The following is a 15,437-nucleotide window of genomic DNA, read 5'->3' on the forward strand; positions in this document are numbered from 1 at the left end:
CTTGACACCTCAGTGGCACTATTGCACTCATACATGTAATCGCCAAGTCATCAAGCTTTATTGCTATTCAGTCTTCATTGTCTAATTCTTAATGATAATGAAGCTCAAACTTCACTCAAAATGCAATTGCAAACAACCGTTTATTCATACATCTACACTTGTGCCCTACATATACTGCTGAAGGCCCTGGATCCGTTTTTGTTGATCCTGTTTGGCATCTTGTTGGGGGGGGGGGGGGGGGGGGAGGGGTGGTATCACTATTGCTGGCACAAACATGGAGATACTCCAAGACCTCAGGTACAGCATGCTCGAAGTCACAATCATACTTCCGCCCGTGTGTCACAGTGCCTCCTTGGTCATAGAGCCACTTCCTGTTGGCATAGAACGTAAACAACAAATGACAAAACATGCTTACAATGTACAAGGTTTGCATCAGAAATGATCACGGATTACATGCAACAAATATTGTCTGAAACAATTACATATAAGTATAATTGAGTCCATTATTGTCAATATCAGCATGGAGAGTTTCGCTTAACCAAGGCAAGCAAAAGTCACGGGCAGGAACGGAATGCTCATTCCGCAGCCTATTGTACATGGGATGTCAGTGATTTCTATCTTTAATCAAATTATTGACATACTTGGTAACACTGTTCAAACAAATGGTGACTGAATAATTAAAAGACAGTATTTGATTTAAATGAATGCAATTGAGAATAGAATCTTCCCCAAGGCACTGATCATTTAAAGTGATTATATAAAGTGATCACTCTGAATAGTGCACATTTTAAAATTCCTTATTTTCACATCAACTCGCAACCTGTGGTACCCCAACGTAATGCTGCTGGGGCAACAAAACCTTGTATCTCAAAAATTTCAAAATGTTCAGGAGAGCAAAAGACATGACAGCCAAGCACTATAACAAATGTGATTGCCCTTCCTTTGAAATGCCTTGGTGGCTTCACTTTTTGGGCGAGACACCTAGGATTTAGACAGAATATCTTTGAACTGATTATCTGGCAATTAATCCAAAAAAGTGATTTTTCATCAAAATTTGAGATACAAGGTCTTGTCACCCTAGTGCTGATAAGCATGGGCAAGGACATGTTTATTCCATACGTTACCAAGGATCAAAAGTTTTACCCATTTTACTGTCTGTGTAACTCATGGCAGTTTATCACTTTATCACTTCCACCATCTTGTGTGTATAAAATTCACACATTGGCAAGTTTCATGGAAATTTAGTAACCTCAGTGTTCACAAGACTAATAAGTGGCCTAAACTGCTGTGGTATAAAAAAAATAACAAAAACAAAGAAAACAAAACCCCACAAATTTCCATTTGAGTAGCTTTAATGGGAATGCTGTTAAAAAGTAACAATTTTGAAAAAAGCTTTGCTGACTGTCAATAACGATAGATTTGTTCCTGTCAACAGTCCAAGCCTATTAAACACGCAAACTAACACTACACTGTACTTTATAATAACCTTGGAGCTGGAAAATAAAGTGCAATCATATAACGGCACATTCACACAAGCACAGCACACACAGCATGGATCACGACTGTAATAATCTTCAAGCTTGAAGGACACAGGACTACCAGCAGAATAAGAAAAAGATTTTAAGTCTTGCAAATGCCAATTCTGATACAATAAATAATGCTTGCAATCCCAACTGGAGCTAAGCTCATTTTACACTCCGCAGCAGATTCTTGTGCTCGCTACAGTTGTACACACCATACCATGCGTACGGTCACAAATGGCACAAAAACCCCTCCACATTGCTATTCCATGTGTATCATTGGTGTAATGGATGAAAAGTTTGACTCAAGATCAACTGACCCCTGTGGATAACGTTGCACGGAAATAATGAGGGTGTCGATTTCATCTGTAGATGGCACTTAGTATTGGACTGGCAAGTGTCAAATAACAACTCAATGAAAGTATGAAAACAAACAGAATTCTTAAATTTCATTTCAATACAAGTATTTCACATACCTGTATATATGTGCTGCAAAAGTACACTGTAATGAGCACATTGCAGAGGACCAATTCTAATTTAACATCTTTGCAATACATGACAATGATAGCAACTGCACATAATTTTGGATTTTTTTTTTCTTCTTTACATTGAATTTTTAAGGGATAGTATAGGATTGCTGGAAATGAGGATTGAGCTTGGAACTTTTAGCTACACACTATTAAAGAAACCAATGATGAAATGTTACAGGGTGTAACATTCTAAGGGGAATTCAAAGTTTATTTGATGAAAATTGGTTCTGAAATGGCCTAGATAACCAAAAACAAAGTAAAACAAAAATATCCGAATAAAAGCTGGGTCCCATCTTTTATAAGAACCACTTGTTATGGATATCTTGGCCATTTCGAAACCAATTTTCATCAAATAAAAGTTGAATTCTTTCTTGGAATTCAATGCTCTTTCATACAATGTATTTCATAAGAGGTTTCTCATTTTCTCAAAATAATCCTCATCAGAAACAAAGGAAACCTGAAGCCCCATCTCAACCGAAACTATACCAATCCTTTTACAAGAGACCCGCGGGTCACGCGCTCACCTGAGTATCGCAATTTCCCCTTCCATGCATTCTTGCACACTCTTACCTGACAACATTGGAAACTTAGGTCTGCATATGGACCCCCCCCCCCCCCCCTCCCAACTCCAGGATATGGGGGGGGGGGCGGGGAACAGCCCTGGATCTACGATGAACAAACTTGGAACTAAAGTCATCAATGTACAAACTCATGGTATTAACTATGCTTTATCATTTCTGGTTCTAGAGTAGAAGATTTTAAATATTCCTTAATGTGGGGGGGGGGGGGGGATGGGAGGTGGGCCCCCTAGGGGCCCCCAAGAGGGACATGGCGCCCATTTGAAGGAATTGAGATTCTATCCCCCTAGGAATGCTACCTGCTAAGTTTGGTCAAAATTCATCATGAGGTTTTCAAGAAGAAGATGAACATGTACAATTCAGGCCCCATTACAACTGTAGTGTAGGACTTCTCTCCATCCCCTCTCCTGGGTCCCAAGGGGGGGGGGGGGTACCCTTGATTCCGCCAATCCCATGAATAAACTTGAAACTACAGTCATCAATGTACTAACTCATAGTGTTATCTAAGCCCTATCACTTCTGGTTCTAGAAGATTTTTAAAGATTCCTTAATTTTAGGGGGTTTGGGTCCCCCTGGGGGGCCCTCCAGGTGGGCCATGGTGCCCATTTGGACAAATTGAGATCCTATCCCCCTAGGGATGCTACCTACCAAGTTTGGTGAAAATCAGACATGGGGATATCACAGTGAAGATGAAAATGTACAATTTAGGCCCCATTAGGACCCCTCCCCATCTCCCTCCCCTGGGTCCCAAGGGGGGCACCCCTGATTCCCTCATGAACAAACTTGAAACTACAGTCATCAATGTACTAACTCATAGTATTAACTAAGCCCTATCACTTCTGGTTCTAGAGAAGAAGTTTTTTAAAGATTCCTTAATTTTAGGGTGTTTGGGCCCCCCTGGGGCCCCCCAGGTGGGCCATGGTGCCCATTTGAACAAATTGAGATCCTATCCCCCTAGGGATGCTACCTGCCAAGTTTGGTGAAAATCGGTCGTGGGGTTCTCAAGAAGAAGATGAAAATGTAAAAAGTTTACGCACGACGGACGACACACGACGGACGACGCACGACGGACGACGGACGCCGGACGAAGAGCGATCGCAATAGCTCACTTGAGCCTTCGGCTCAGGTGAGCTAATAATGTAAAGCCAATCTTAACTCACAGCGTAACTTACTGAAATCACACTGTGTGTTCATCCCTGAAATACAAGTCTTCTTCCTCATCCTCAAAGATGTCCATCTCCGCTTCGTCATCGTCATAGCACGACCCGTTTGGCAGCCGTAGAGGGAGCTCTTCGTACCTCCTCCCGTTCATTTTCTTGCGATGATTCTGCCGCTTATTCCGCAGGCGGCGAGGTATCTTGGCTAGTTTTGACCGCAGGAGCTCTGTTCGATATATATTTTTTTTTTTAGAAAGGAGAATTGAATAACATTTTATGTTCCTAGGCACAATTTACTGTACTATAACTTGGCAAGCTTTATCATCAGCATTCATTAATCCCTACAAATGTAACCTGTACACTATGAAAGCAAAGAGTTAATCCATGTTTTTGTTTCTTCCATTTAGCCATTTTGTCATTTTTGTGACAACTTCATCATATTCAAAATCATTTGAATGTAGAAACAGGCATCAACATTCCTACATAAATGTACTGTAGGGCCAAGGAATCTTTCTGTGAAAGAGAAAAGTTATGTTAATATAAATCTTGATTCATCCAACTGCTTAATAAGATACTGTATAGGGCCTGTTTCGACTAATTAACTGAACTAGTCGAAACAGAACTTAACTGAACTGAGGTAGAAACGCACAGAGAGACTACTTTGAGCTGTGAAGATGTTCTCTACCTTGATTTCTATGCATAAGTCTCCTGGTTGACCAGACTGCTTTAGGGTCATTCTCAGATTAAGTGTTCAATTTCATGTGAGTAAAACCGAAAAATCAACCACAAAGTAATACATTCAAAGATGTGTTTTCGGAAACTTCAAAACCGGTCAAATACGAAACAAAAAGTGGAACATTCTAAATGATGGCTATTCATTGAGTAAAAATGAATTGAAATAGAGCATCATATATGATTTTTGATCACCAATCAGATACGTTACCGCAAATTTACATGTTGTAATGGACTCCTAACTCTGAATTAAATTTATTGTTTTGATCCAATTTCTGTTCAGGAAAAGACATCTGTCCCCCCAAAAGATATTGGGGTTTTTCAAGAGGTAAAGATGTTGTCATCCCTTGCTAATTGGTAGAAATTATTTCTGTGTGGTAGGTTGAAATATGCTTTTTGCTGAAATGAAATATAACCTTAAGATTCACTTTGTATTTTTAGCAAATTTCGCTTACAAATAAAGTTTCGAATCCCACAAATCATGCAAAGGGAACGATCCGATCTGGAATTTCACAGGAAAAAAATATGAATTGCTTTCCTAGGAAAATAACTATTGAAAAACATCGAATCACCTTTGGTAACGTATCTGGTAAAATATAAGTAATAATTTGAGTTGTGTATGAATTAATAAGTATCACCTGTTTAATTATTTACCTCATGAATTGATGTAAAAATGAATGATGTAAGCCCAAATTAACCATTTTAAACATTGTACGTAATATTTAAACTATGAAATGTAGTGGAAAAGAGCCCTAAATGTGAAAGCTGAGTTCTTCATTCACAGAATATTCTCATCTCACGTCTGAATGTATTTATCCATCTGACTATAAATATTCATTAAGTTTTGATGGATAATGCAAACAAGGTTTAAAAAATATTTTTTGCAGGCACTTAGAAGGAAGTAGGTACAGTCTCTACGAACTCGATATGCTAAACAGTTGTTTGACCTATGGTAACGTATTTGGCTCATCCCTTTTAATGAAAATGAATAAATAATTGTTCAACTTATTAATGAATCTTGAGTAGTTCTTCATATGTTGAAAAACACTAGAATAAATATGCAACAGAACACTGAAACTTTTCTCGGAAGCGTTTCATAAACTACTTTTTACTCTTTCAAAGTTTGGTAACGTATCTGGCGTACCGTAAATGAATCTGTCGGTGAAGTTACAGAGCAATTTCTACTGAATATTCTTCATTTGAACATAACTTTGATTTTTTATGGAAGCGTCATTCTATGCAGAATTGTTTTATGAACACTTTGTTTTACATAACATTATTTGTCACCGTGGGTGCCCTGAATTATACGTAACGTATCTGCTAAATCTGAAAAGCAAAAAACTGATATGCTGAATCTTAGCTTCGTCTTGTAAAATAAACGTTCAAAGTTGTTGCATAGAATATGAAAGTGGCTGGGTTTTATAGAATAGAACTTTGGAGTTTATGAGCACACAACGATTTGTTTGTAAAAACATTTACAATTTCTTTTCAGCATTTTGATTATGTGGTAACGTATCTGTCGGAAAACTTGGCATTAAGTTGTGAGACACTGACGCAGAAAGAAAAATCATGTGGAAGTGTTGATCTTTTTCACCTCTCTGTCCTTTTGGTGTAAGAATATAATCCTGAGGTCCAACAAAACGAAGCATGCAATGTGTAGGGATGAATTTTGACCAGATTTGATCCCCAGAAAGCACAAGACCAATGAGCAAAATTCGGTCACGTATCTGGGGTAACGTATCTGTGGTAACGTATATGGTCGATCATATTATTATGAGAGCGATATCTACCAAATATTTCTCACTTATACTAAACTTTAATGTTGAATCGATGCGTCATTCCTAGGAGTAATGTATAATATACAATTTGTCTGACATTGCAATATCTGTCGCAGTGGGTGGCGTGAAAAGTATGTCACGTATCTGTCCAAATAAAAGTGTAGAAAACCGATATTTCAAACATTGTACCGTATTCTCAATAAAGAGCTGTTGCACAAAAAATCTAAGTACTTGCAATGTATGAAGTATATCCTCAGGGTTTCATATACACAGGGTCATTGCATAGTCTTGTTATTTTCGCAATGCTGTAACACTAAAGAAACTGGTATCTGGCGGTGAACTTGGCGACAGGTTTCATAAGGCTATAAAGAAAAAGTCAATAAAGATTTTGGAACTTTTTGAGTATTGTGATTAGCACATATGATATGCTCATCGTCCATGAAAATGATATTTGGAAAGTGTGTTTGTGGACGGAGAGGAGCAATAAAACATAATTCTGAAATAGCCGGCGACACTGCGTTTTGGGGGTCTTAACGAAGTTTAACAGCAAAATTTTATACAAAAAGGCAGACAACCGCATTTGATCGTGTTTATTTTTAACAAATAAAGTCCTCGTGATATGTTATTAACATTTAAATAGTATCTAATAGGTTTCAGGGAACCGCAAACTGTCATGGAATGTCGGCGACACCAAAATTCCGTATTTGAACGCTTTTTCTGAGAATGGGCCTTTAACAAGATTTTGAATCTAAAAGAAGCTTAAATCATATTCTCTTCGATAAAAATGCATTAAAAAGTTTTGCCTTTTAGCAGCAATGTCTGTGTACAGTAAGTGTTATGGCATAAACAGTTTGCATCAGTAATCCATTTCTACTGTTTCAGCTGGAAATCAAGAAGAGAGTTGCATTTTGAGCACTATCAAAGTCTATTTAAAGGGAAAGTTCATCCCAATACTATTATGTTGCATTTTATGAAAACAGAAAAATCAGAAAAGTATACATTTTTTAGTAAAAATTTTTGAAAAAAAAAATGGGACACACACATAGAAAGTTATTAACTGTTCGAATTTACACTATAACAGAGTAAAACAAATTGGCAAGTCCATGTGACATAGTTTTTGAGCAGCTTTCCATTCAATTTGTGCACAGAAATTCACCAATTTTCATCTTTTTCAAACATTTGGCCACAGGCAGAACTTATCTGCTGATAAGGATGTGCAAAAATGTGTTACTCTTACAATGTACCAAGAACAGGTTTGAATAAAAAAGATTTCTAGAGATGAATATGAATATTGCTGAATTTCTGTTTACAAACCAGAGTTGCTGATTAGACTTCCTCTCTCATCTAACACAATTCATATCTTTCTTTGCGTGTATGATTTTTACCACTTTTTCATTCATCTACTTCTCTGTTTTTATGTATTATACAAAGCAGCATGATATCAGCATGGAATTTCCCTTTACATTCAACATCCAGGAGGGTAAAGGTTGATCTTACCAGCAACATTAATCCTCCTGTGAGGGTTGGGCTGGTTGATGTTCTCCAGCGGGTAACCCATCGTGTTTCGCTTCTTCCACAGCCCCGTGTACAGCACAAAGAACGTCAGCACACACAGCAGGAACGTGATGCTGGCCAGGGCCCAGCTGGCGTCTGTCGTCCAGTGGTACGGCAGCCGGGACGCAAAGCACTGGGCCTGGTCACAGGCTGCGTCGATATCGCTCTCTCCGGCGGTGCCCTGCAAGGCAGATGCGTGGGTGACCCTCTCTTCCGCTGCCAAGGTGACAATCTGACCTGCCTTCTTGGCAGTCGTGGTGGGGGAAGGAGTCTTGGACACAGAATTAGCTCCCAAGGAAGCCTTTGAAGTCGATACTGATTCTCCATTCGCCTCATTCCCGCCTTTAATTAATGCAGTGGTTGGTTTGATGGTGGGTGGCTTGGTTGCGGAAACTTTCCCATCCTGGTTGGAGTTGACAGGCACCTGAGTAGTGTCGTGCGGTTTGTTGGGATCAGTAGGGGCTGTTCTCTGAACGTCACTCGGAGGAGAATCATTATTGGAGTCCGCAGGCTTCTGCGTGGCAGTTTTAGTTGGGGGAGTGCTCGTGGTTGCAGAGTCTGGAGGATTTTCTGCTTCTCTCCGAAACAATGCGTGCTTTCTAAAATTATGGCCGGATAATGATGGTGTTTCACTGAAACTATCACTGTGCTGGGCATTATCTCTGACTTGTGAGACGTCCGGCACCTTGTGAAGAATGGAATGATCTTCACCTCGAATACTGATAAGATTGCTTTGCAAATCTGAGTCATGGGATATATCAATCTTTTCTTTATTTACATAAATTGCATTGTTGCTTGTATCACTCTTTGGCAATTTCTGTACAGGTTTTCCTCTGATGTTTTTTCGCTGATTTAAATACACTGGCGATCCTTTACCAATGTGAGTCCTCTGACGAGATCGGTTCAAGGTCTGAAATCCTGTATCAGCTGCTGAAAGACTCGATGTAGTAGCTGCATCACCGGAAGCACGGGGGACTTTTTCATCACGATGACCTACTCCTGACATCCATGTGACAGCATGGTCCGCATGCGGATTGGGTCTGTGCTCCAGCTGCAAAAGACAAAGAATACATATGTTTAACCAGCACTGTACAATCAAAATAAAGCAAGTATTCTGACTACACAACTGCTACATACAACATGCTTTTGCATCCTGAATGCAGTGGTGGATCCAGAGGGGGGCGCAACCGGCGCACACCCTTCCTTTATTTTTTGTTAAAAACAAAAGAAATAAAAAGAAAAAAAGAAAATGAAACCCGGAAGTGGCACTAGAAATATTACATTGTAGTTGCCCCCCCCCCCCTTTGCAGAATTCCTGGATCCGCCCCTGTGAATGTCACAGAAAGTTGCCTTGTAGTGCATCTATTGTAAACACAGTAAATTTTGTTGCAATGCATGCATCCAGTCTTCACCTTATAAAACTAAAAGTTTAAATGTAAATTTGTCTTCGCCCAATATTACAATTTTGTAATTTGTTATTCTTGGTGGAATTGAACAAATAAATTGAAATTGAATTGAAAATTGAATTGAATTGAATTGAAAAATTGAATTAAGGAATTATCCTGAAATAGGGCAATTATCCTGAAATAGAGCTCTGTGTTTTTCGATTTCTGTTTATAAATGCAGTATTGACAACTGGAACTGCTAGGGTCACTGAAGTGTAGTAGGTTTAGATTCTAGACTCTAGTCTAGTTACGACTAACTAGACAGGATTATCCGTCTGTCCGGAGGAGTCTCTCTTTTTTTTTTCTTTTTCTTTTTTTTTTGACGTTATTATTGCTTTCCTCCGTGTAGGATCTAGGGAGGGGATTCCGAGAAGCCAGACGCAGTCTCCGGGAAGTGTTTTTTTTTAAGATGGCACAGATTGGGGCATGGCGCGTGTTAAACCTATGGGAAAAACGTTGGGTTAGGGTTTTTGGTTATGGTTATGGTTAGGGTTAGGGTTAGGGTTGGGGTTAGGGTTAGGGTTAGGGTTAGGGTTAGGGTTTGATGGTTAGGGTTAGGATTAGGATTAGGGTCAGGTTTAGGGATAGGGTCCCCGATAGATTTTTAGTTTCCCCAATCTGTGCCGTCTAAAAAAAACACGCCTCCGGGAATATTTATAGTTCTACCCAACGCAACGACCAGATACAGACCACTGAGACCGATCTTTCGGTCAAGTTACGACAGATATTTCATGGGAGCAATTGCCGCAGGAGGAAATGTTCATGTGTCCTCTGTCCAGAAGATGAAGACCAGTAAACAGTAACGTTAGACTTAGACCTCTTTTAAGTGTGAAAGACGATCGTCATCACTGGTCATCAGGACAGTGGCCAACGTGGAACTTTCCATTTCACCTACCGATTTACGCGATACCGACGGGAACTCCTGATGACGGACGACACGTCCCATACCACTGGCTCTGCGGGCGCCCACCCGGATGTTCGTGTCGACTTCTCCGCTAACAAGCCGAGTGTTCATAGCTACACACAAGAGCAAAAGTACCATTGTTTTTGTCACTGACACACCGGCAACACCACAATAATGTCCACCGGGATCGAAGCTCTTGCGATAAGCCACTCCCAAAAATTTACGAGGAAACATGTTATCACCGCGTCTCTTCATAACACTTGATACGCTATGACGGAACAAAAATTGTAGTTTACCCCCTCGTTCCCACATCTCGTTGATCTGTGGAGGTCGGTGAATGGAATATACATTGTGTGTGATGTACTACATGGATGTACAGGTAGCGCGCATGCACATATGCACAGAAATGTACTGTACCATTCACGCCGCGCCATAGATACTAGCGAGCTGCGCAACATAACAAGAGAAACCCGGATGTCCCTTAATTGACGCACCTGTGGACAGGTGGCGTGGGATGCGTGCATGTAAAAGCAAGCAAACAACAGAACATATACAGCCCAAACAGGCAGATGAATGAAAAACGCAGTTTAGAAAGTGCCATATATGGTAAGGGCAGCATACATTTCGTTGAAAATTAATAATGAAAAAAAAAAGGGGAAATGATACGGGAACAATTCTGTAAAAAAAATCCAAAAAAAAAATCACAATATTGATAAGATTAGTGTCATCTATTCCTTCATTCGATTATTGATTCACCTAATAATGCATTATTTGTCCATTATGTGTGGATTTGTGTCCGTGAAACTATCAAATCATTCATATTTCCCTCCATTTTTTTGGGGGGGGGGGGAATTTTGTTAAATCAACGCCTCTGTCTTTCTTCATTGTTTGTATGGAAAATGTTTGTTTTTTTCTGTTACTTGCAAAACTAAACAATGACTGAAACGGTATTAACACATAACAATCTAAGATATACAAACAACCAAAACATATAACATGATAATAACAAAATGATTAGATAAGTCCTTCCTTACACATCTATACACACACACCACCACCACTACCGACTGTCTTTATCCCTATAATGAAAATAAAAAACCCTAGTGCAAATCGCTTACAACTCTCTGATTCGTTTCTTTAAAAGAGCATTCAGTTTGTTATTCTTTTGAGCTGTTATATATATTGGTTTAAATATCACCATTGAGGTTTAAAATATGCTACATGTATTCATCTAACAATATATACATTATCATTCCTGCTAGTTCCTGAATTTACATCAAACCTAGAAGATTATTGAACTTGGAAATGATTATACCACCCTATGTCTCGATTAGGGTTAGTATTATATACCATTAAAAATGTTTATTCATCAAACTTTTCCAGAGGCGCGACTTTTCTGCACTCACAAAACAAATGATCTAAGGTTTCCGCACTGTAAAAACATCGGTGTTAGATTTAACACCACGGGTGTTAAATCTAACATCGATCAAACTTCAATAAAGGACCACACCCACAGGTGTTGAAAATGCACTGTGATGGTGTTAAAAAGTGTTCACCTGACACTTCGTGGTGTTAATTTGACACTGTAGCTGGTGTTATTTTGACACTGTACTGGTGTTAATTTAAAAATGACACCACATGGTGTTGATTTGATATTTGTTGGTGTTAATATCAATGGTTTAACACCCGTCCAGCTTCAATAAGAGACCACACCAGCTGGTGTTACTTTGGTGTAAATTTATTTTCACATTTGTTCACAAATCTAGTATTTTAAAGTAAAATTCTTGATCGTCTTGTTTAAATAAAAAATCAACAAGAAGTGCAGTTACTAAGAAACTCTTCAAAAAGCAGTTTAAAATTTGGAAATGACACCCGGAGGTGTTAATTTAACACCATAAATGAGCACCGAAAATTTAACACCAGCTCGGTGTTCACTATTTAACACCGGACTTTTTGCAGTGCGGGTTGTTCTGAAGCAACGATTCACCAATTGAAAGAAGTTATGCAAGTAAGCATTGACTCCAATGGCATCGTGAACACACAAACACCAAGCACACATACACTGATTAAAGAAAGAAAATATCTCTTAACAAACACAATAATGAAAGTTAAAACGATATAATAATGATTACTTTCAACACCTTATGGTTTCTCAAGCAGAGATTACTAATTGACTCTCTGTTTACTGTCCCTTTTACTAAAAACATTTTCTTAGTATATATTCAGTTTACAAGGGCCTATATATTCATTTTTACTATACACTTCGCTTCATTGATAAAAGTCAGTTATTTTTAGCTTTAAAACTTCGCAAGAGGGTCAATTACAGACCTACGAAAAATTATGCTACATAAATCACTTACATTGTCGTATTTTCTTTTTTGTTCCATAGGCCTATATTGAAAGTTGATTATACACACGATTGAATGTGTCCACACTAATGAGAAATATGATAATTAACACAAGAATATTATCATTCACTCATTGATGTTGAACACAAGAATATACAGATTCTTTCACCTTTGGGATGGATGAGAATGATATAACCTCATTCAAAACTGATTTGAATTTTGTATGCGTTTTCATACACTCTCTTTGCCCCTTTGACGTCAAAACCACTGTAAGAGACCTAGGGAACCTGCTGAATAATAGTCACATTTTTATGACTTCAAATAGATTCCATATCCTTCTACAACAATTAGAAATAACACTCATCAGGACGATAAATCCAGTCTCGTTGAGTTATAATCCTACCTTCTTTTTTTTCCAAAGAAGGAAATTATAATTTCCTTTACCTTCCATCCCTTTTTTTCAGACAGTTTGATTGAATCGATAAGAATTCAGTAGCACATGTAAATAAACTTAATTTTCACAATTTGTAGCCGTGCACAGTACTTTGACGGATATTCTAGACGTCGTTGGCCATAACCAGTCCGCATTTTTATTTCTATCAGCTTCCATATATGCTCACCAGACAGTCTTGTGGTTGGTTGCCGTGTGAGGAAGAAAAAAAATTGCTTTCCATCATTGGTTCATCCCATTATACATCCAAAGCGTAAATTTCTGCCCCCCCCCCCCCCCACACACACACATCATCATCATCATCATCATCATCATCATACAGTTGTCATACCCAGGATGTATGCTCTGTCAGTGGTAACTATATACGCCTATTTTTTAAAGGTTGTTGTTGTTGTTGTTGTTGTTCTTGTTCTTGTTCTTGTTGTTGTTGTTGTTGTTGTTGTTGTTGTTGTTCTTGCTGCTGATGCTGCTGTTGCTGTTGCTGTTGTTGTGAGAGACGCAGCCCTTGTCAATAAGTGCTTTCCTGCAGTCACGGAAAACTATTTTGACTTTGACAGGAGCTTATCAGGATGAGGTATTATATTTTCAGTCTAGTTCAATTTCAGTTCAATTTATCTTCATGTTTCCATTTCTCCAAGAAATTATAAAACCACTGACAGCCTACAACAACTGAGAATACAAAATATATGCAACCATGTTGTATTTGGATTGCAGCAAAAACAGAACATGCTGAACATAATACATAATACTATAATATCTTTTTTAAGTCCTGACGTTACATATCAATTCCGGTCACTGGAAATTGACAGAAAAACTGAAATATGTGTCACATGAACAATCCAATCCGTAGACGGATTTTATTTTACTTTATCCTCTATTTTATTTTCTGTACAGGATGGATGTACATGTATAACAATCAGGCTATTGCTACATCGCGACTGCAAAGCTGAAATGCGTGGTTGTTGAGAAACGTAATACTGCTGTATCGAAATCTGCTTGGCATTTAGACTTATTATTTTGGATTAGAACCTACTGGATGTTTTATGAATGATAGGGCATAAATAGTTTTCGTTAAAATTATTCTTAGTATTAATATTTGTTTATTTTTGTTATACCTGTATGATAGCTCCTATCTGCATTTACTGAAAAACAACAACTGGATTATATGCAAAAAATATGCCTATAAAATGATACAAAAATACGAAATATATTTCTGATACACAGGACCTTTTCATTATTTTCTGACCTAATTTTATTTACATTCTTTTGTCCAGTTACAAAGGAAGCACAAAACTATCGAGGGAGGGAACGGTGCCCAGCTAGCTGCAGAAGGACTCGCCGCCGGTGCCGCATTATCTGCTGCCATCAACGTCCAAAAAGTGAAAGGAGGGAGGAGCACTCAGCGCCAGTCATCGATGTGCTATTTCTCGAGGGCGTAATTTACTTTTTTCCTCGCATTCCAGGTATTGTACATTTATGTCACTTTTAATACATTTGCCCATTTTCCATAGTTAGTGTAAGACTAAATTATATGGTAAACTTGTTATTTTCCAGAGATAGGCCACCGAAAATTATTGAGACTCGATCTTCATAACTGGCCACTGCAACTGTAAAGTCCATACACACAGTGTACATCCGACATGTGCAAAGCCAGCAGTGCTGTCTATCGTACACGTAACGCCACGGAGGTACCGGTACAGCTTCGTGTACTAACATTAGTAACAAGTTACAGTGCAGTAGATTCGGTTGCATACAGTTGTGTACATGTCATAGATACACAAAGTAGCAATCCTACGGCATATTAGAACCTATGGCTATAGTAGGTGCACGGTATCATCATTATTTAACTCCATTAACTCCAGACAGCGAATTACCAGGGGTAATTTAGTTTGATGTGAGGATTATATTAGGGGCATTCTCGTGAAAAATTATCCCACTTATTCAGACAGTGACAGTAGTGACAGCGCGTGTCGCGAGTGTGCGCATGCACTTGCGTGTAAAGTGAATGGAGGTGGTGTGACACTTGACCGAAAGATCGGTCTGTATCTGGTCGTCGGGGAAATGTTCCGCGGAGACTGCGTCTGGCTTCACGGATCCCCTCCTATACAGACCGAAGGCGATGATGCTGGCTCCTGCAGTGGGGATGCGCTGCTAGCAGTCGCGCACAGATCAAACGTTACGATAAACCAAATTTCAGACAGCTTTTTTACATTCAAACAAGTTTGACATGACATGCATGACACATTATGCAGCAATACTTGGGGTAAATTTCTCACATGGCATTGTGCAATCGAAATACTCTCACACTGAGTCACAGTAACTAGGTTAATGCAGAAATTTTATCCATATCGCAACATCGCCGTTCGCTAGCTGTAAGTCACCATTTTGAATCTGTTAGCCAATCACATGCGAGGTACGTGTTTTAATTAAAAAACACGTA

General features: G+C 38.8%; 1 protein-coding gene across 1 annotated transcript; it reads right to left on the bottom strand.

The window, feature by feature from the left end:
• Positions 1 to 247: 247 nt before the first annotated feature.
• On the bottom strand, positions 248 to 10,309 carry LOC139729874 (uncharacterized). The gene is made up of 4 exons (XM_071640798.1): positions 10,190 to 10,309; positions 7,793 to 8,900; positions 3,801 to 4,011; positions 248 to 371 (listed from the first exon to the last, which is right to left on the bottom strand). Exons 1-3 carry the CDS (start codon positions 10,307 to 10,309, stop codon positions 3,806 to 3,808), a joined length of 1,434 nt encoding a protein of 477 aa, XP_071496899.1. The 3' UTR covers positions 248 to 371; positions 3,801 to 3,805.
• Between the last annotated feature and the right edge of the window lie 5,128 nt (positions 10,310 to 15,437).

The sequence above is a fragment of the Diadema antillarum genome, unplaced genomic scaffold (assembly GCF_040938485.1).
Source record: "Diadema antillarum isolate AM-2024a unplaced genomic scaffold, OU_Dant_1.0 seq00000266_RagTag, whole genome shotgun sequence".
In the NCBI taxonomy this organism is placed as follows: Eukaryota; Metazoa; Echinodermata; class Echinoidea; order Diadematoida; family Diadematidae; genus Diadema; species Diadema antillarum.

What these genes read in the sequence shown, in the direction of transcription:
- LOC139729874 (XM_071640798.1), bottom strand. Translation starts at nt 10,309, where the DNA reads ATGAACACTCGGCTTGTTAGCGGAGAAGTCGACACGAACATCCGGGTG. An exon ending in CGTCGGTATCGCGTAAATCG is followed by an intron (nt 8,901 to 10,189) that starts GTAGGTGAAATG and finishes TGTCTTTTGCAG; the next exon opens with CTGGAGCACAGACCCAATCC. An exon ending in CAGGAGGATTAATGTTGCTG is followed by an intron (nt 4,012 to 7,792) that starts GTAAGATCAACC and finishes TATATCGAACAG; the next exon opens with AGCTCCTGCGGTCAAAACTA.